General features: G+C 38.7%; 1 protein-coding gene across 17 annotated transcripts in view; it reads left to right on the top strand.

Annotated features, from left to right (window-relative positions):
• ANK3 (ankyrin 3) overlaps positions 1 to 21291 on the top strand; it is a 344583-nt gene that overhangs the window by 71617 nt on the left and 251675 nt on the right. Inside the window, exon 1 of one of the 17 annotated variants that reach the window (XM_040485095.1) lies at positions 11812 to 11930. The exons of 14 other annotated variants lie outside the window; for them this stretch is intronic. In XM_040485095.1, coding sequence (XP_040341029.1) covers positions 11928 to 11930 — 3 coding nt within the window. In that variant the 5' untranslated portion in view covers positions 11812 to 11927. Of the gene's footprint in view, positions 1 to 11811; positions 11931 to 11992; positions 12210 to 14095; positions 14187 to 21291 lie in introns of those variants that run through there. 2 more of the 17 variants (XM_040485093.1, XM_040485094.1) reach the window with 2 other exon arrangements.

The following is a 21291-nucleotide window of genomic DNA, read 5'->3' as shown; positions in this document are numbered from 1 at the left end:
AGTGTTTTTACAAATGACTCATTTCTAACAGTGATTTTGGCAAAAATCACAGGGATTCTGGAAACTGTTTTTACATTTTCATCAATATATATTAGAATTATGGCAATCTCAGTGGACTCCAACCTGGGTTCAGTGTCAGAATTTTTGGGTTCTTAGAAGGTCCTCAGATTTATTGGACTAAATAAGCAATCTGTTTGTATATGTTATTTGCACACCCTAGTGAAACTTAATAGATTTTAAAACACCACAATATACAAATGCTTTCATGACAGATTTAAATAAAAACAAGGTAATATCCTAGGAAATATTAATGAAAACAATGCTGAATAGTCCATTCTGTTTATCAGACGAAGATCTCATGGATATTACTTAAAGTTTTCTTGCCCCAATGTCTTGTCTCCCCTCTTCCTCTGGCCTCAGTGGTTGTGACTGTTTGAAATTCTTCTGCACCCACTCCCAACCTCTACTAACTTAAATTGCTAGGCCATGCAAGAAAACAAGAATAGGATGGATAATGGGCTTTATAAATTGAAAAATTCTGCACTAATTAAAGTTGCCATTAATAAGTGAATCATATCATTATGTCCTCTATGTTTCCATAAGTGTGGGATCAGAAGTCAAAGCGAGCAGAAGAACTTTACTGTTAAAGTTAAAACCATGTAGCTTTTTTACATGGCCCTCAGGTCTGGCATGCAAGTGTTTTCCTTTCAGATCAGCCCTTCATGTATTTCCAATTTTTAAGTTAGTCGTCAACATAAAAAGAAGGGAGAGTTCACTCAAAAACAGATTCACATCCTTTCTTGAAATATTAGAAAACCCACTTCTAGCATGGCTCCCTGATGGTCTAGACGAGCCACCTATCATGAGCTTGAGCTGGGTGGACCCTGCCCCATTCAGATGCCGTCTGTATGTACCTTCAGTCAGCTGGTCCTACGCTTCCTGCAGAAAATGTTATTCACCCAGGGAAAGTGAGGCTCCTGTTTTCAGTCCTGATTATGCTTTTACGGTTTTATATTCGTGTGACTGTTTCACAGGAATGTGCTTATTCCTTTTCTGGTGAGTCACATATTACTCATATGACACATATTTCCAAGACTTGTCTCGTTCAGACCTGGCTCTGTTTACATAACACAATTGAAAAATTGCTATTTTTAAGGGTTAATTTGGTTAGCTCCTATTGGATTTACTGCTCTGCAGAGTCTTCTCTTGTCAGAATAACACAATAATAAAGACACCTTGCACCATTCACTTGCACACCAATAGTGACTTCCTATGATGTTATGAAAATTGGGAAAATGAATGCACCATGTTTAGTGCAGTGTCTGGAATATATCATGAGTAATAATATCACTGGCATTAAATGTGTCTGCCTATATTGAACACATGAACTGGATGAAATCTGATGAAAATCATGTAATTTGAAATTTTGATAATTTTGGTTTCTTAACTTGGTTTTCTCAAAGTATCCCCCTATCAGAAGCTCCACAAAAGTAATTGCTATTTATTCAACCAATCAAAAATTATTTACTGACTATTAGGGAATGTTCTAGCTATGAGGGGAGCTGTATTAACCAACAGGCAACCTCTTGTCCTGGAGGTTTTTACACTTTAGCTGGGAGATAGACAGTAAACTGATAGAGCTACGTATTAATTCACATAGAGATAAAAGCCAGTAAGAAAAGTACAAAGGGGTGCCTGACTGGTTCAGTCAGTAGAGTGTGCGACTCTTGATCTCAGGGTCATGAGTTTGATCCCCACATTGGGTGTAGAGAATACTTTAAAAAAAAAAAAAGTAGAACAGAGTCAGGGCTAGAATAAGGGATGGGGTTGGCTGGAGGTGCTATTTTAGCTAAAATGTTTAAAATATATTTATTCTCATGTTTATTTGAGACTTCCTTTTTGCAGAAGCATTTTTTGTAAACATGGGACATGTCATGATAGCAGAATTTAATGAACATAGCTTGAAAGTAGAGGAGGAAATGTTTTGTGGTGGTGCTGAGTTGCAGGGAAGAGCCAAGGTCAAAGAAAGACCAACTGAAGATTCAAGAAAATGGGCTGATTGGTGGTTAAAGAACTTCTGGAGGAAATGAATGACCCCAGAGGGCAGGCAAAGAGATAATCATTGGACAGCCTGAGAAAACCCAAATACCCCAGTTTACCCTTTTCTGTGGGGACAAAGAGAAGTCAGCACTTTTTCCAACTGTGCATAAAATGTTAACCCCCTGAGTCAAGGGAGGCTCATCTTTTTTCAATACTGACTCTCTTTTAGGGTATTACTATATTCATGTGGTTGTTACCCCAAAATATACTTATTTCATTTCCTATGACTCACATGTTACTCAAAAGTCATTCGTTTCCTGTTAACTTTGAGACTGCAGAGTCTCTTGAGGATATTTCTTGAACAGTTGTGTTAGCCCCACAAAGCCACAGCCCACATCATCCCTACAGCCCCGGGAATAGGTGCCATTTCCGAACTGGCTTTACTCAGTTCTGTTCTGGTCAGTTCAGCAAATGTGCTAAGTGAAGGAGGAGCAGAGGGGAATAGGCTACCTGTCCTTGGGGATGAACTACAACAAGACTGATCTTCCCTGCAAGAGCCCCACCATGTCTGTTGTGGGGAGGACCCAGGCGTTTTCAGTGGGGCCTTGTTGATGGCACTCAATGATGGAGCTGCAAAGCTTACTGTCTAGTGTGGCCAGGCTTGGGATTGGGACCTGGGGCAAACTGCAAAGGAAGGGTCCCATTAAAGTTCACACCTCTGGCTCAGCTACAGCCAATTGTTAGCACGCAGAAATGAGGGGGTAGTTTTGCCAATGCATCTGATTTATTTCATTTCATTTTTATTTTAAAGAGAGCATGTGAGCAGGGGAGAGGGGCAGAGGGAAAGAAAAGGGGAGAGAGAGAATCTTAAGCAGGCTCCACTCTCAGCACAGAGCCCAATGTGGGGTTCAGTCCCACGACCGTGAGATCATGACCTGAGCCAAAATTGAGAGTCAGAAGCTCAACTGACTGAGCCACCAAGCATCTGACTTTTTAAAGAAGAAACAGAAATATGACTTTTTATGCAAAATCTCTTTATTTGTGAACATTAGCAGTAAGAATTTTTAACAAATTGTTTTTAAACCTGAATGAATGTTTTAATGAAGGAAGACATAGAATCCATTAATGAGCATTGTGACTTTGAACAAGTCATTTTTTCCTGTATGGATTTGTTATCTCGGAAAAATTGAGTCCCATGGTCTGTGAGACACCTTCCAATCCCAAGATTCCATGTTTGTCACTTGGAGACCACAGCTGAATTGCTGATATGACAAGGTCAGTAGGTTATGGGACTGTGCCCACCTTACTCATGTAGGTCCCTTTAGTGCAGAACCAGAGCATGGAGCACTCTTGCCTTTCTGGACCATTAGCAAATATACCAGTAGGGAGCAGACACTTTCAACATCCAACAGACATTTACTGAGGGCTTGCTCTGTGCCAAGCCCCGTGCCAGGACCCAATATTCGGCTTCTTTATATGGATAAAGAGATTTATTCTTTCCAACTCTGAAATGCAGGGCTCTTAGCCCAGTACTGGGCTCAGAATTACAGCTCAATAATTGTTAGCTTTCTTTTCCACCTTCCCTGAGGCTGTCCCCATAGAACTCTATTTGCTTGACTTTTTCCCTCAGCCTAGGATACACTCCTGTTTAGAAATTTTAAGTACCCTCAGAAGGCAGCTCAAGCCTGCCCTCTTTCATTTCTGCCTATAGACTCTGAACTCTGGTCCTCCTTCTTCACTTAACAAATATTTATTGAGCATCTACTATATTCCTGGTCTTGTTCTACCCACAGACACAGCTGTGCTTGTACCAAGTGAAATTCTGTGGGAGTTGGGAGGGAAGGAAGAAACAAACTAGGAACTAGCAAATCCGAAATTTATCAAATAGTGAGACATAGAAAGTAATGGTGACATGAGGGTTATTTCAGGCCTATGTTAGATTGAGTGGCCAGAAAGGGCCCATGTGAGAGGATGCTATTTATTCTTTGACCTCACTGATAAGAAGGAACTAGCCTTGGAAGACGTGGCAGAAGGGAGCATTCCAGGCAGAGGAAACAGCAACTGGAAAGACCCTGGGGCAGGAATTAAATTAGCATTTGGAGGAATATTAAAGAAGCTTGTGTGGCTGGAGCATACATTGGAGGGAAGAGGTAATAGGTGATATCAGTATAGACTTTTAAAAATTATTTTATGCATGCAAGTTTTCTTTTCACCCAATTAGAGTATAATTTCTTTAAGAGAATTGGACCAATCTCTTTTTTGTCTTCTGTTTAGTTGATATTTAGTTAACTGATATGGCAAAGTAGAGTTAACATTTCATTGTGGTTTGATTTAGGAATATTCAGAATGGGTGTGTCTAATAGCCTAGGAGGTTTGCAGGGGTGTGTTCTTGTCCAGCTGCTATTTGAGCAGTGCACGTGTGAGGACACATGATCTTCCCTTTTTTCCCAGCTCATCCATGTGCTGTTTTGACTGCGTGTCGCTTCTGAGCCAGAAGCCAACAGACCTCCATCTGGTTTAGGAGATAAAGAAGAAGGGATGTTTCCACAAGTCTTTGTAATTAAACCACCACCACCACAAGATGGCCTTTCTCCACCAAGTCTGGCACTTTGATGAGAGAAGGCGTGCCTATTCCCATCTCTGATAACTGCTTCTTCCCAGCCCCCTTCGTCTTCTGCTGCCTGAGAGATTAAAGATGGTTGGAATGCAGGCTGGAGTAGTTCAGTGTTCTCACCCCTTCAAAGAAAGCACATGACATACTCCAGTCCTCTGCAGAGCAGCAGACCATCATGTGACTGCGCCACTTGATCCTTTGAGTTCCAGAGTTGAGGAAAAGGATATTGCAGATAGAACAATGTGTGCAGATATTTAGTTCTACCTTCTTTTTGAATTTCTAGGGGAAGAATACGTTCAGCAGAAAGGAGCTAGCTTCAATAATTTCATTTCTACACGTTTTAGGTATTGGGCATTACTTATGTTAGGATCTGGGACGCAACATGATCAGACTGCCCATCCATCTGGGGTAGGCATCGTGGTCCCGGAGTCTAGAGTTGCTTCTTAATAACTTGTCACATTGATTTATCAAATTGTTCTGTCTCATGCACTTTTGTTGATGAATGCATTTTTAGTTCCTCATATTAAACTATCATTTACTCTTCTCTTTAATATATCCAAATCATGCATAGTTTCTTCCAAAGAATAATTTTCTGGAATACAGCCAGTGTTTCCCCGTTCATAAAAGAGAACCACTTTTCTTTAAATTATCCACATTTAACATGGCTCATATAATATAGAAGCATATGTATGTTTGTGTGTGTGTGTGCACATGCATGGGTGCATGTTGATTACAAAAGCCGGGCCTAGAAAAAGCATTTTAGCTTCTTCCTTTCACTTGTGAAGGTTAGTCTTCCACTCATACGTCAGACCCAGAATTAGAGCTTTACAATTAGAGTTGAATAACCGTTGGAAGATTCCTAGAAACCTAGATCATTGTGTGCATGTGTATGTGTGCACACATGCATATTAACTCTCTATGTAAGGGTTTTCCTCGTTTTCTTTTTAATGTTTATTTCTCTTTGAGAGAGAGGGAGACAGAGGATCTGAAGTGGGTTCAGCACTGACAGAGCCTGATGCAGAGCTCAAACTCACAAACAGCAAGATCATGATGTGAGTCGAAGTCAGCTGCTTAACTGATTGAGCCACCCAGGCACCCCTATACTATAAGATTTTTAAATAAATTGGACACATTGATTTCTGCCTAATAAAACACAATTTCGAAAACTGCTAAATGCTGGATGTGCAGCAGACCCAACTCCTATTTCTCTTATTTACTATTCTGATAGTTTAGAGAATATTTTAAAGAGTTGGCATATTTGTTAGTGTTTTCCCTTTACTTGCAAGCGTTAAACAGGTTAGTGTTCAAAAGGCAGAGGAAACTACCTGTAGAAGTTATTCCAGCCTTCTAAATCATTTCTAGGAGTGTGTATGGATGTCATAATTTGTGGACACCCATCTGGAGTGATGTGTTGATGTCAAGGAAGCACAATTGTAAGCTCACCATCTTTAAAGATTTTGTTCTTAGGCTATTCAAAGTCCCCAGAGTTCATTATGTTTTCCAAATCACAAGACTTGATTATGCACAACAGCAGAACATAGTCAATTTCATCTAGCTAAGAATGTTTACACTCAATGGAGCCCTTCAGAGAAGGGAGGGAAAAAGTGATCATCATTTCATAATCAGTTTTGAATTTTGCATGCTTCATGTTTATGTATTAAACAGCATATGACACAATGCAGAAATATCTTGCTGTTCTGTTTCTTCAGGCTACACTGAACACAGCCTTGGAAGTCCAGAAATAATCTGGCTTTCCTAATGCAACTCAGGCTCATAAAACCAGGGTGTCTTTGTTGTTAATGAACAGCATCTTTTATAATCCGTTAGCTATGAAGTATGCAAGCATTGGGAATGCGTATATATGAAGGGCTGATGGCAATATGTTACCACACATCATTTGTTCTCTTGTATCTTTGCTGAGGGGACCCCATTTTTATTCTACCTGCCTCATTTGCACATAAAGCCATTTGCAAAAGAAAGGAAGGAGGGAGGGTATGTTGAGTCCATCGATGTCATTTCTCATGGAACATGAGGCTTTGAGGAAGTGCAGGAGCAGGGTTGAGCGGCAAGGCTTGTATAGATGAAGGCAGGAAACTGTGAACTCAATGGGAGGCAAAAGTCTGCCAGACATCCAGTTAGAGAAGAATTTGTATCCTTTCTGTTGGGGATAAAGCAAGCCCCCTGAGAGTTTGATGAATTGGTCATTCTCACCATAGACTACCCTGTTTTATAAAAGTAACCACCAAGGTAGCTCTTGTGTGTCCTTGTCTAGATTGGGTATTACTGGATATTGGATGGTAAAGGCCTGAAGCTCTGGGAATGGAGAGAAATGGGATCACTTGGCATCTCTCTACCCTACCACATTGAGTTCCTGACCCCCTGGTCCCATAGGAGCCATCCAAAACCAGGCTCCCTCCAAAGTCAAGGGTCTTCTGTCTTATCTGGTCTCTCAACTTTTCTTTTATCCTCTATCTTGTCTGTTTCTCTGCTCATGAAGGAGGGTAGAATGTGCCCTGATGAAGATATGGAAATGTTGAATACAGCCAATCCAGATTACTTTACTGTTTAAAAGCTCCCTTGTAGATTAGATCATTTGCCCTCTTACAGGCTCAATGAGCTGCTTTTTCCATGTGTTCCTGTGAACAATGCCTATGTCATGGTCTCAGCTTGAAAGAAGGGGCAAACAAGGAAAAGAGAGAGCACACTTTGTTACTACAAGTTTTCAGGAGTCATATCAATGATGTAAATGCTGTTATCATCTTTTTTTCCTTTTTGAAAACATTTTATGTTTTTGTTCAATATTGAAGAGAGAAAATTTTGCAGAAAATAGGTTGTAATGCTCAATGTTTTGTGTGTGATTCATAGGATAGAGAATAGTGTTAATATTTTAAATTATTGTTCAAAAAGATACTGCTGTTTTCTGTCACACAAAGCTAATGGGTGAATGCATTCTGCTGGATGGCAGGGAGTTTCTGCTATTTTCCAGTCTCAAAGATCAGACAGCATGCTGGGTATCCACGATACTTTCAAAAATGCATCAGAGGGCTATAACCTCCAAACCCCTGGCTCTAGATTAGGGGCTAGCAAGTTTTCTTTCTCAAAATGGGCAGATAGCATTTTCGGTTTTGTTGCCCATACAGTCTCCCACATATTCCAATAAAACTTTGTTTGTGAACACTGATGTTGGAACTGCAGGTTACCTCCACGTGTCATGGAATATTATTATTCTTTTAATTTATTTCACCTGAAACGTAAAACCCAGTGTGAGCTCAGTAGCCATACAAAAACAGGTAGCAGGTCAGTCTGGGTGTTCATGATGTAGTTTGAAGAACCCTTTTCTTATCTATCCTGGGATGTTAGTGACATCTCAAGACAAACCAATCTTCACAATGAAGTCGGTATGTGGCGGCCCACTTTCAGGATGGAGTCGTGGGAGAAGGCAACTCTGCAGACATTTGCTGAATCTTGAAAGGATCTGTGAAGCACCCAGGGTTTCAGGAACCTCCAGCAGAGCCACAAAAAATTCTTCCCCTTGCTTGAAACGGTCCTGACACTGGAGACTATCTCTGAATTCCATTGAATATGCAGATGCTACCAACCTCTCCGTGGTTCCTCTCTGCCTCTTCCCACCTTCCTAAAATATCTGTTGGGCACATTCTGTTTGGAGCCCTTGGGGAGAGGTTGGGGGACACAAAGAGGCAAGCAACACATGAGTGTTCATAGCCTGCGGAAGAGTTGGAGAGCTGAGTGGAGAATCTCACCCAGGTGAGCGGCCTGTTGGAAGGGATGTGTAGCCATCCACACTGCCCACCCAGACTTCATCCTCTGCTCAAAGAATTTTGAGAACCAGTTCCAGCTGGATGACTCATGATTCAGGGTGGGTTGACACTGAACCGTTGGTTCCTAGTCAGGAACTTGGGTTGGTGGGAAAGACCATAACTTCTAGACTATTCTGTATTTTAAAGATCCATCCAGAAAAGTATTACCAGACTCTGCTTTGAGCTGGCAACTGTTCTTTCTACAGCCTGGTGCAAGTTTCTGTCCCTTTGTCTGAGCCCCCAAATGCTGAATACCAGAAGCAATGCTCATGCCATCATTCTTCATGAGCATTGCCTTTGTAGAGCAGTATTCGTGCACCATGAAAATCACAAGTTAAATCTCATTTTGAAAATTAAATCCCTGTGTAAATACCTTAAATCTTTAAGCTTCTTATAGGAATCCCATCATGAATTCTAGGCACAGCAGTATCTTTCACAGTGTACCATCACAGAACTACTCTTGGGTTTCCATTTCTTCATATTTGAAATGATGGGGTTTGATTAAATGATCTCTGAGATTATGCAACTTATTCTACTGTTTACCTTTTATGTCAAAATATATTTTTAAATATTGGATTTCCTTGAGGTAGGGCACAGTTGTTCTCATAAGATGTGGTAAAAGATGGTAACATAACATACCCCATTATGAAACATTTACTATTTTCAGCAGACCCTCCAGACCACCAGTTCAGGCTATACCAGCCTCCCACGTCAGCCTGCATGCACCATTTCGGGATGTTAGCTTCTATCCGTGCTTCTCCTTTCACAGCTGCAGTATCTGTGAGATGAGCGGCGTTAGTTTGGGAAACAAAATGTACTGGCCAGGGGTGGGTTGCAAGACACAATTATGGGAATTATTACTCTTCTTACTTAGTATAATTATAGAGCATTTTTCTCTGAAGAGTTCCACAGAGAGGTTGAATCCGTTGGGGTTATTTATCCTAGAGAAGAGAAGAGCAGAGGGGAAGGGATAACTCAGTAACAGTCTGGAATGTTTGGAAGGCAATAGCCAACTGTTCTGTCTTCTCACTGAAGACAGAAGATGAAGAAACCGGTGAGAGAGGTCTAAATGAGATGTGAGGAATAGTGCCTTGCCACTAAGCATGATTAAACACCAATGTGAGTTCCTTCTGGACAGATCTGGGTAGACTGGGGGCTTAGATGCCCTGCCTGGACCCAGACACCTCGCTCTCTGATTTACATTGCAGACACCTGGAACAGCCTGTAGGATCCAGGGGACAGATTCACAGGTCTGGACTCCTAGGCCCCCACCATTCTGATAGATAGGGTAGGGTTAACACAGACATAATAGCCTGGAACAGGACAAGAAACACAATAAATGTTATCAGAAAGATGTCTGCAGCTCGAGAGGAAAGAGCTGGGCTTGGGTTTGATGGACTTTGCCCCACCTGGGCAATGCCTGGCCTGGGGATGGTGAAGATTTCTTATGCCAGCCTCACCATCTCCACAGCATCAGCAGATAGGACCTTTCTCCCACATGTTAGGTGCCCAGCCTATATGTGGTGACTGAACAAATGAATGAATGCAGGAGAGAGGGAATAAAGAGATGTACAGTCAGTAGTGAAGAAACTCTTCTGGGCATTTCAGAGCCATGCCTGGTCCTTCCCCGACTGTTACTCCTCTCTTGGGTGCCATGTGCCCCCCCCCTTGGGTGTCACACTCTCTTGGGAATCACTAGCACTGTGGTCAGCAGAGCAGGCTCTAGGGCAGAGGCCCAAATTCAAATGCCTCTGGGTAGCTCAGCACCCAAGGAGTGAAGCAGACCAAGCAAAGTAAGACAGTTGGGAATACTCAGGGCTGAGGTGGATAGCCGTCAGTCAACACCAAGAAACTGGCCTAAGGGAAGCAGTCCCAGAGTTGCCAGATCCTTGATTTTTTTTTTTTAAAACAAGAACTCTAGATTTTGATATGAAATTACTCAATCTTTAAATGTTGGCAACTAAAAATATTTTTAAAAACACAGTGAGGGCCAAGAAAACGTGTGTTTGTTATCTACCACCAGTGTGACCTTTCCTTTAGAATAATGTAGAATTAGATTCACAGCTTGACTATTTAGTTGCTGTTGACCTTGGCAAGTTATTTAACATTTCTGAACTCTAGTTTCTCTCTCACGAATGTAGAAAGATTTCTTCATAGCCTAGCTCTGAGGACTAAAAGAACATATGTAAGAAATTAACGTAGTACCTTGCATGCAGAGTATTTAATAATTATTAAATAATAATAATAATAATAATAATAATAATGGCTACGATTATATTATTAGATTGAACCATATGAAAGTCCTGGAATACATATGGATTTGACCTATAAAGATGGCAATTTCATGTGGTTCAACATAATACTAATATAAAATCCTACCCCATATACATTTTTATTATTTTGCCATCATTATTAAGTTTACCTACTTACTCCCTAAACACATACTTATGATCCCCCCTCTCCTACACTCTTCTCCACAGCACCTATCCTGTTTATCATACCCAATAACTCATTTATTATATTTATGACCTGTATAGTCTACCCCACCTCTGCTGGTATATAAGCTTCACTTAAGGCAGAGATTTCCTGTAATTTATTCATTGTCTTTCTACCCACCTCAGCCCAGTACCGAGAATTATGTAGTAGGCTCTCTGCAAATATGTGTTGAATGAGTAGGCTTGTACACTGGCCTTCCCAAAGTTGAGTTTAGTCTCCTACAGACACTTTCCTCAGCCCTTACAGGTTTGAGGAAACTATTGATTAGAACTGTTCAAATAAAACATAAATGATGATGATCATCTTATGGTGAAGAGTTTTTGGGGCCTTTGACTCGAGCTCAAGTATAATGTAAGACTAGTGAAAAGTTGTGTAAGTATTGCTGACCCCAAATCTGAAAAACTGAATTCAATTAGTAAAATTAAAAATACCTAAATTGGAAAAAAAAATGACCAGAAGCCTTCAATGAGGTTTTGTTCTGATTTGTTTTTCTGGTCAAATACATGAGCATTTTATATGATGCCACATTTTTAAAAAGATGGAATGCATTTGCCCTTGGATAAAAGGAAATTCAGTTATCTCAAGATAACTCTCCTTGGCAGTACAGTATGCTTTCACTGTGTGTGTGTGTGTGTGTGTGTGTGTGTGTGTGTGTGTGTGTGCGCGCGCGCGCATGCATACATATATTCAGTAGTAAAACTATTGCAGCAAAAGGAGTTAAAATCGTAAAAGGCAGTCTTGACTGGATTCCAGAGACAGGGGAAAATGGCGGTATTGTCTTTAGGAGGAATGTCAGAGTAGCCCGCATACAGAGGAAAGTGCTGATAAGCAGAATGACAAAAGCCAGTTTCATGAGTGATTCCCAGCAGCTAGGGTACACTCCCAGCTGATTGCCTTGCTATTTTCGGTATTCCACATATCATGACTAAATACACAAAGCTTGTCTGGAGGCCACAAATATGGTAAGTCAGTGGGTAATTCTGGGAGCTACTCTATCGTTTGTAAGGGCCAAGGCACCTTCCATGCTCTTGTCTGCCCTGCCCACTCCCTAGTTCACTAGCTAAGAAAATTTTGAGCAGCTCCTACCTTTTTACCAGGAGATAGGGAAAACCTTTACATTTCCCAAGGCAGATATTTTTAGACTCAATGCTCAGTCCAAAGTGTTAACTAATTGAGTTATCAAGTTTCATACTTGGCCACAGAGAATGGCAGTGGAGGAGGGAGAGAGCTTCCCAGAACAAGTAAGCCTTTACAGTTTCCGAATGAAATGTGTTTTCCTTATAGAAATGCTGCTTGGGCCTGAATAGTTGTGTCTTTTACAAAATGTGCGTTGCCAGATAGGAAGGAGGCTAGCCTATGTGCATCATGGATCGCCTGAGTTCAGTATGTGTAGGACAATGGGCTGTCCTTTCTTTCTGTTTTGCTCGGATCCGGACTCTAGGTACGTTTTGTCTCTGATGTAATTTGGAGTGTGCTGGGCTCAGGCATGTCTGAAGAAGATGCTTAATGAAATGCAAAAAGAATTTGAGGAGTTTGGGGTCCTGGAAGGGCATAGTGGACCCAAGAATGTAAGGTTTAAATGTTCGCACTTTTCTCAAGAGAAATGTGAGAGCTTTAAAACTCAGCTTTGTCTGGTTTATTAATTTACAAGGGGAAGTATGGAATCTTATTGTTGGGAAGGAAAACATTGTAGAGTTAAAGTTTGTTTTTAGAACTCATATAAGTGGCAGATGGGGGATGGGATGTATTTGGAAGTTGGAAAATGTAATTTTGTTTTTGTTTCACTAGAATTGCACATAATATAAGTATATCATCTCATTTAATAATGTTAAAGAATTAGCATAGTAAGCCATTGTCCCCTTAAGGGATACTGGATGGGTATTTGCTTGATGTGTGTAAAATTTTGAATGTTTGATTCTGAGGGATTCATAAAATACGATTTTGATTATGGCACAGTTTAAGGTTTCATGTAACCTCTCTACCCGTGTCTTTTCATTTAGCACCAATTTATCTACTTATGAGAACACACATATGCTCGTATATGTACTTTGCTATTAATACAACATATTAAATCCTGAGCACCAGATGAACATTTTGTATGCAATACTTAGAATGCCCAGAAGAAGACATCATAAAAATGAGGACGTTGGTGCTAGTTCTCACATCAGGCAGGCAGACATGCTAATGGTTTTGAGAAAAGAACTGTCATTTCATAGTGTTACAGAAAGCAATTCAGATAACTCTCACAATTTTGAACTTTATTTTAAATGGATTCAGTTTTAATCTTTGTATTCTTAGAAATAGGTTCAGCTCTTAGCGAAGAATATTCTTTTTATGCACTTTACTGAATATTGCTGTATTCTGCAGTAGACATGTATGAAATTTTAATCTCTGTGAGACTTGCAAACATTTTGTGTGCCTCAGAGAAAGGCTTTTTCAAATTAAACTTGAGATTTATTATAAAGATAAACATTGTTGTGAATTCCAGACATTAGTGGTGATTTACTAGTAATATAAGCATACTGACAGATGAGTCCTAAAAATCATATTATGTCACTCTAAAAATAATCAATTCATTCATCAAAAATTTTGAGCTATATTGAAGGTTGAATTTCAAATGTGAATTCTGTTCTATTAATTATGGAACTGAAAACTTTGCATAAAATCAGAATGACATTTGCTGATGACCTAGTGAGACTTGGCTTTGCAAAATACTAATTGCTAAGAAGTTTCAAGCTAAGTGCAAATATAACAAATCTTAAAGCATGTACTTGAGAAGTTTTGGCCTCTAAGAATTGATGAGTTATTAAAAAAGAAAAAGATCTGAGATCCAAAAGGAAAGCTCAGATAAAAGCAGACCATCTTGTTTCTGCCTCGTGTCAGAATATATCAACTAAATGGTGAGAGCATTTGATCTCGGCCCATATGTGCAGCATTTTCTGTTTTGGTGGGCATGCTGTTTAAAAAATGTGTAATAAAATGACAGACTGAATTTGAAATTATCCTGCCCTAAGCAGTGACTCTGGAAGGGTACTGACCCGACACAGATCACACAGAAGTCCCGACACAATAGAGAGTAGCATATACTATTGCTGTCCTGGGTTTAGTTGGACTATGAATAAGAATTATTCATCTCCTGGTTTCGCCTCTGACTTGAATGGAAGACTGAACAGTTTGTCTGCATGAGCTGAACTATGGACAAAATCCTTGCAGAGAGGGTATAGTAGATAATTACATTTTCACAAATGATCATTAATACCTCCTGCTACTTCTATTTGGCTTGTGGTTTCTGTAATATTGTTTAGAGATTTTCTACAGGATTGCTTAGTCTGTGTTTTGGGAGAAACTTTCTGTGATTTTACAACTTGTAATTGGGAAACATTTGCAGCACAAACCTTCTAGAAAGGTAGAGTGTGTGTACCTCTGTCAATTTTAGAAATTCTCAAGGGTTGTTAATCAAGTCTTTATGAAATAACTAGTTTTGCCATAAATGATTGATTAAAAAATTAACTCTTAAATAATAATCAAGCCCCCCAAAAAGCTAGACTTTGAGCAAAGCCCAAATTTAATACAATTTTAATGTGCATTTCAGAGGCAGCTAATAAGATCTTTCAATAGCTGTGAATTATTTTTAAATCCTTTAAAGTTGCTCTGTCATACCAAATAGAAGTTATTGGTATCACTTCATTTTCTATCTTCAACTCAGATGGGTTCTATTTTGTATGTCTGATTTTTTAAGAATGTGTTAATAAATACGTATTGAATCCATAATTTTATTGTTGATGATTTTCACTTTAGGAAGCATAGGGCAAGTGGGAAAATTCATCTAGTCAAACTCAAGAAAGGAGTCATAATACCTTTTTGCTGCTGACACTATCTGTACAGTTTCTTGTTTTAAAATGGAAACTTTCATTTATATAGTAACTATGGTATTTACTTACCAACTACATGTGCTTTTTTTATGTGACAATGTGAAGATACTACCTCTTCTCAGTTATAAATATAGGTGATGATCAATCCTAAGCAACGTTTATAAGACAGAAGAGAATTTAAAATCTAAGTGTCCTGTCTTTTTAACAGTCACTCTTCTTTATAACACTAAGGCATTTTTAGTCACAAAGTAAAAATATATTTGCCAATTCTTTATTTTAATGCAAATATTGATGTGTTTTACTACAATCCTACAAATATATGGCAAACGCTAGTATTAAGAATGAAATCATGTCTTCTAATTGGACTACTGATAAATATATTATTAGACTACACAACATGAATTTCAGAGCATGTCAGGCAAATACCTACAGTTACTAATTAATCATTTATTAAGCATATAAATCAATAAAGACTTTAATTCTTTTATTTTAGGAGACCTTTTTTACTCCCACATGAAATACAGATCTAAACAGACATTTCAGATAGATACTCTTCCAGATAATAATGTTGGAAAGTGAGTGCATTTTTCTTTGGTCAAGTGACAAGGAAGCTATGCAATTAATTTAAAAAGTAGAAGTTGATAACATTAAAAATTGCTTTGTAAAATCTGGGTACGCGTCAGCTTTTAGTCTTGAATTCTTGATTATATTATGTTCCAATTCAGCATCATTCTGATATGTTATTGACTTATATATTTCCATAATTCAATGACTATTCTGCTGTATTTTGAAAACACTTGTATCAATAAGGTAAATTCTATACTTTGAGTCCTGTAGCTTTTCAAACACAGACTGTGTCTTACTCATCTTTTGATCCTCAGAATTGGGCACATATTGGGCACTCAATAAATATCTGTTAAATATTTTTAAACAAATCCTTATCTCCGAAGAGTGTACCTGCTCATCAAAAGTAATTGCTCAAGAGTATTTTAAGCATCTCATCAACAGAGTATTTGAATGAAATTGAAAATAAACAGATATTATATAGCTGGAAAGAAGCCAAAACTGTTTAGTAAACTAGATTTAAAATAATGTTTGGCCTTCTAGTCACCATTGGTCTTATAAGACACACTATTTCTAAATGTTTAAATTATTTGAAACAGGAAAATTTACTAGCTAACTTTGCATTTTAGTGACCAAAATTAGACTATTATTTCCAGTCTAGAATTTTCCCAGAATACAGGATTCATATCTATAATTGTGTTTACACACTAATGACAGATTATCTATAAAGAATTTTCATGTTGGGGCGCCTGGGTGGCTCAGTCGGTTAAGCGGCCAACTTCAGCTCAGGCCGTGATCTCGCGGTCCGTGAGTTCGAGCCCCGCGTCAGGCTCTGTGCTGACAGCTCAGAGCCTGGAGTCTGTTTCAGATTCTGTGTCTCCCTCTCTCTCTGACCCTCCCCTGTTCATGCTCTATCTCTCTCTGTCTCAAAAATAAATAAACGTTAAAAAAAAATAAAAAAAAAAAAGAATTTTCATGTTATCTTTTTGAGATGGTGGCACCACTTGCAGTGAAATAGGTTCTTAATTTTTCATGTGTCCTTTCCAAGGACATTAAGTTGATGTTCTGGGGACGGTTATCCTCTGGAGAAGTGTAATAGCGTCAGAGTATTTGGAGTACTTGGGCACTTGGAAAGAGCCTACATATGAAGAGGTATATGGGCACTTGGAAAGTATATGGGCACTTGGAAAGAGCCTACATATGAAGAGGGCCGAAGTAAGGTAGTGAATAGGAAATAAGTACGTATTTGACAGATGGGAGAATCCATAATTTTATTGGCAATAAAATCAGTGAAGAGGTACAATTAGAGTAATCCTGGTCCATACTTTGCAAAAATAGCAGCACTGCACTTATTCACACTCTGTCTTCCTGCTCAAGCCTGTTGGCCAATTATTCTGTTAGGAGCTAGTAGTAGGCTTCAATTGACAGCTTTGCTGTAGACCAGCCACTCTCAAAGTGTGGTCCAGGAACCCCTGGGTATTCCTGAGACCCTTCCAGAACCTATGAGGTCCTTCCTTTTCTAACTACATTATCTATCTGAGGCTGGATTCCTTTCACGTACTTGAACCAAAACAACACATGGCCAAAGACTGAATGCCGCAGTAGATATGAGAATCTAAATATCTTCTGTTGTCAGGCATTAAAGAGATTTGCAAAACTAAAACAACACCATCCTTCTCACATTTTTGGTTTGTTTTGGAAAACATTATTTTCCATAAGATAAATATTTTATGTTATGTACTGTGTGTTATTATTTTAAAATAAATTATATATTTAATTATCAGTTTTATGTTCTAATATGATAAATAGCAATTCAAAAGGTCTTTGGGGATCCTCAATAATATATAAGAGTGTAAAGGGACCCTGAGACAAACAAGTTTGTGAACCACTACTCTAGACAGAATGCAGTGTGAACCTTCTTTGCCCTGGATTGTATCCTTAGCTTAGTTGCTGAAAGCACTGGTCAAATAAGGTCAAATTCATATATTCAGTCCCTGTGTGATCAGTTATGTGCACTTGACTCTCATGGTAATCATGATAGGCAAGGAAGCTAAAAAAAATTAAGACGTTTTCAGGTGATAATAACAAATAGTATTAATTAAAGACCAACTGTGCACCAGGCCATTTCTAACTGCTTTGCATATATTATTTCCCTTAGTCTTATCAAAGGCTGTACATGTTAAATTTTACTACTATTCTCATTTTACAGATGAGTAAACCAAGCTACAGTGTATTTAAGCCTCTTGTCCAAGAACACATAGTTTGCAAATTCTGGAGACATGTTTCGAATGCAGACATTTTGGCTCCAGAGTCTGAACTCGGAAATCATCAAAGTATATTGATTTGCTCATAGAAAGTGTTAGATTAGATCTAGCTCCAAAAACTTAAAAAATACATACAGCATTCTACCCCTAAGTCAGCACCTTCATCTTCATACATGAAAGACAGCTTCTTAGATATGAGTGTTTATTCCCATGATCCTTGCAGTATGTCTTAGCTGTTTGATTATAATATAGCTGAACATTTCAAAGTCACCCACCATGTTGTAACTACTGCACATTCTAATGGTTACCTTAACTTTGGGATAAAGTCTACTCTTATATGTTGAACTTTAAGTAATAAAAGATAACATCCTTCTTTACATTTACCATGTGTTTTCATTGTATTTTTTGAAGTTTTAAAAATTTCTTTATTTTGAGAGAGAGTGCATTGTGCACGTGAGCAGGGGAGGGGCAGAGAGAGAGGAGGGAGAGAATCCTAAGCAGGCTGTTCGCACAGAGCCCCCAGGCAGGGCTTGAAACCATGAGATTATGACCTGAACTGAAATCAAGAGTTGGACACTTAACCCATTGAGCCACCCAAGTGCCCTTCATAGTATTTTTTAAAAGACCTCTTGCACATCTGGGCATTACTTGCTCTTTCTCTCTCTCTTCCATTTTATTGCATTCAATGTAAATACGTTGCATCTTCTAATTACACATCTTGTTCAGGAAAATGTAAATGACACCTGGATATTATTTAATATTCCCAAATCATTCTATCTGTAGACCTACCCATCTATTTCTGACTTCACTAGTGACCTAAGCTTATTTTAAAATATGGGTTTGTTTTTTTTTTTTTATTCATTCAAAGAACTTATTTAGCTATATTTTCACTGAGGGGTTCTAAAATCCCTTTGTTGATGATAGGGTCGAGCAACAATGAAAAATTAAAATGGAAAAAGCAATAGCATTTTGGTATATTGGTGTTATTGAGTCAGTATGAAACTGTGTTCCCCACAATCCCCCCCCCCAAAAGCAAATAGTTTCATTCCAGCTGCACCATCTGGCACACAACATTTTAGGATGGTAAATTCAAGAACCCTTCATCTCACTAGCTAATGCCTCTTCTCCCTCTGGTGCCATGGACCTCACCCTTCAATTCCTCTGGGCTTTTATCCCCAGACCTCTAATTATCTGACCAGGAAGCTAAGTCCAGTGTATTGTGATTTCCTGGCTGATCCCCACCATACAAGGTATATTTATGCAGTGGAAGAAACTATGTATATTCACAATATTAAGTCTATCCACACTAAACACCAAGATATTTATTTTCTAACCTCAGAAAGAAGAAGAAAAAAAAACTGTTGGGAAAATGTTCATCTATTCAAGTAAACACTTTCTTTTTTCTCCTGATACCTAGACCAATTTTAGCTTATCACTGTTTTCGGTTGCTATATTTAAGATGTGAATAGTTCGCTGGATTAAATATTTTAGGACTCATGCCAATACCTCCTACATAATAAGGATCCTTAGGCATGAAGCCCTGTTCTGATTCATAACATACCAAATAAATGGAAAAATCCCAAACAGTTGATGTGTCTTATATAATCTACCATGTGTAATGCCAGAAGTAACTGCTATGTATTTCCTAAGTGGTAAGTAGCAATACCTTCATATTACAAGATGCATTTCTAAGGGACTCTGCAGTTCTTTGTGGTTTAGCCAAGTTGTGCAACAACTTGCTGCTTGTTTTAATTTTTTTAAGTTTATTTATTTGTTTGCTTGTTTATTGAGAGAGAAAGAGAGAGAACGTGGCAGAGAGGCAGAGAGAGAAGGAGAGAATCCCAAGCAGGGTCTGCACTGTCAGTGCTGAACCTGATGAGGGGTTCAAACTCACAAACCTGAGTCGAAATCCATAGTTGGACACTTAACTGCCTGAGCTACCCAGGCACCCCTTACTGCATGTTTTATAAAAAAAAAAAAAAGGTACACACAGACCCCCAGATTTTAGCTGCATAATACTACCCGACTGGGGCTCAGAACAACTTCATTTGATCTCTAAAGAGACAAAGCTGTCTGTTTCTAGCCCTTGTCATGCAGCATGGGTCACAATGTTTAGATGCATCACCATGCTGCACAGGCTGCATGAGATAACTGTGTATGTAGGGAGTTACAAGATGAATGGTAGTTTGGGGAAAGGAAGGGGGAACAAGTAGACATTGGAGATCCTACTCTTTATTGAAGTGTGGCAGGAAAATCTTCAGCCAAGAACTTATACTAGTTCAAACCATAAAATCATCGACCGCTTCCTTCTTGCTCTTGTACCATGAGGTAGGGAGAACATAAAATCCAGGAATCCTGATTTCTACTTTCAGCAATTTCATAACTAGTTAAACAAATCATACTTCTCTTTGCTTCAGTTTCCTATTTGTACAGTAGAGATGATGCAGTAATCTACCTCAAAAACCAAAATGTGTTTTTAAAAAAAGAAATGTACATTTTTTTGTAATACAAAGCAAAGCTCTATATTAAACCAAGATTTAATCATTACTATACTGAATCTTTACTTTCCAGTTTACTAGTTCAGGGCTATGTCCCTTCAGATTATTTAGTACATATTGTTGAGGTGAATCAAGGGCACTTCCATAAATTACTCTCCTGCTCTACCAATTATAAAACAAAAAACAAAAAACATGATGGGGCTACATGTCAACTGATCTTTCCAGGGGTGGGAGAGCCTGATCGCTTAAGACAGCCACTTCCTCCAGTGAACAATGGAGTACGAATTATGCCTCAAGTATTTTATAGGCAGCCTTGCTCATGGGAGAGTAAAAGAGAATTTCTCAAAAGACATGTTCATGTGGGAAATAATTGAGACAGATGAACTAGATGAAGCATAGCAAGAGAAGAGAAGGGATGACTGATAATGAGAAAGTTTAAGACCCCAATGGCTCTATATTTTTTTGTCAGCATTTACCTTTTGCCTAATGAATGGAAAAGGCTTTCAGTCATATGTTTTGGAGAGCCTGGCATCCACCAAATTTACACGTTACAAACCAACATTAACTGCTAACTACTTTATGCAACCTTCAATTAGATTCTTGTTTTAACTCATTGGGGAAAATAATTCTCTGAAATAAAAATGATTACAATTTCCAAAGGAGCTAAACCTTCCTCATGTTAATATTCCATCTTTGTGGATTAAGGTGGGGGGAAAAAAAGGAAATTCTCCAGGGCTGTTATATGTTCTGAATTGTTGAGCACTGAGAGAGCTGTTGATAGACTTGTTTTTTTTATTTTTCTAAAGCAACGTATTACCATTTCTCTTGTGCTTCTTCATCCCAAGAGATAACCAGAAATATGTCCAAACACAGCAGAGATATCAAATAAGCCTGCTAATGAATCCAAAAAGATACATTTCAGAAATGATTTCTCCATCTCTGGCTGTCTTCCAGGTTTATTTATTTATTTGGATCTTTATATTTCAGAATAACAAAAGCTAAATGTTTTATGAATTTTAAGGTTAATGTGTCCCTGCTGCATAACTTTACTCATCTGCAAGTGAGGACAAACTCACCCTGTACTGAAATGTCCTTGAATGGAATGAAATGAAGAGATCATGTTGT

Source organism: Herpailurus yagouaroundi, unplaced genomic scaffold, assembly GCF_014898765.1.
Source record: "Herpailurus yagouaroundi ecotype Mexico unplaced genomic scaffold, PumYag 163, whole genome shotgun sequence".
Classification (NCBI taxonomy): Eukaryota; Metazoa; Chordata; class Mammalia; order Carnivora; family Felidae; genus Herpailurus; species Herpailurus yagouaroundi.
The sequence above is the reverse complement of the archived record's forward strand: the minus strand, read 5'-3'. Positions and strand labels throughout refer to the sequence as shown.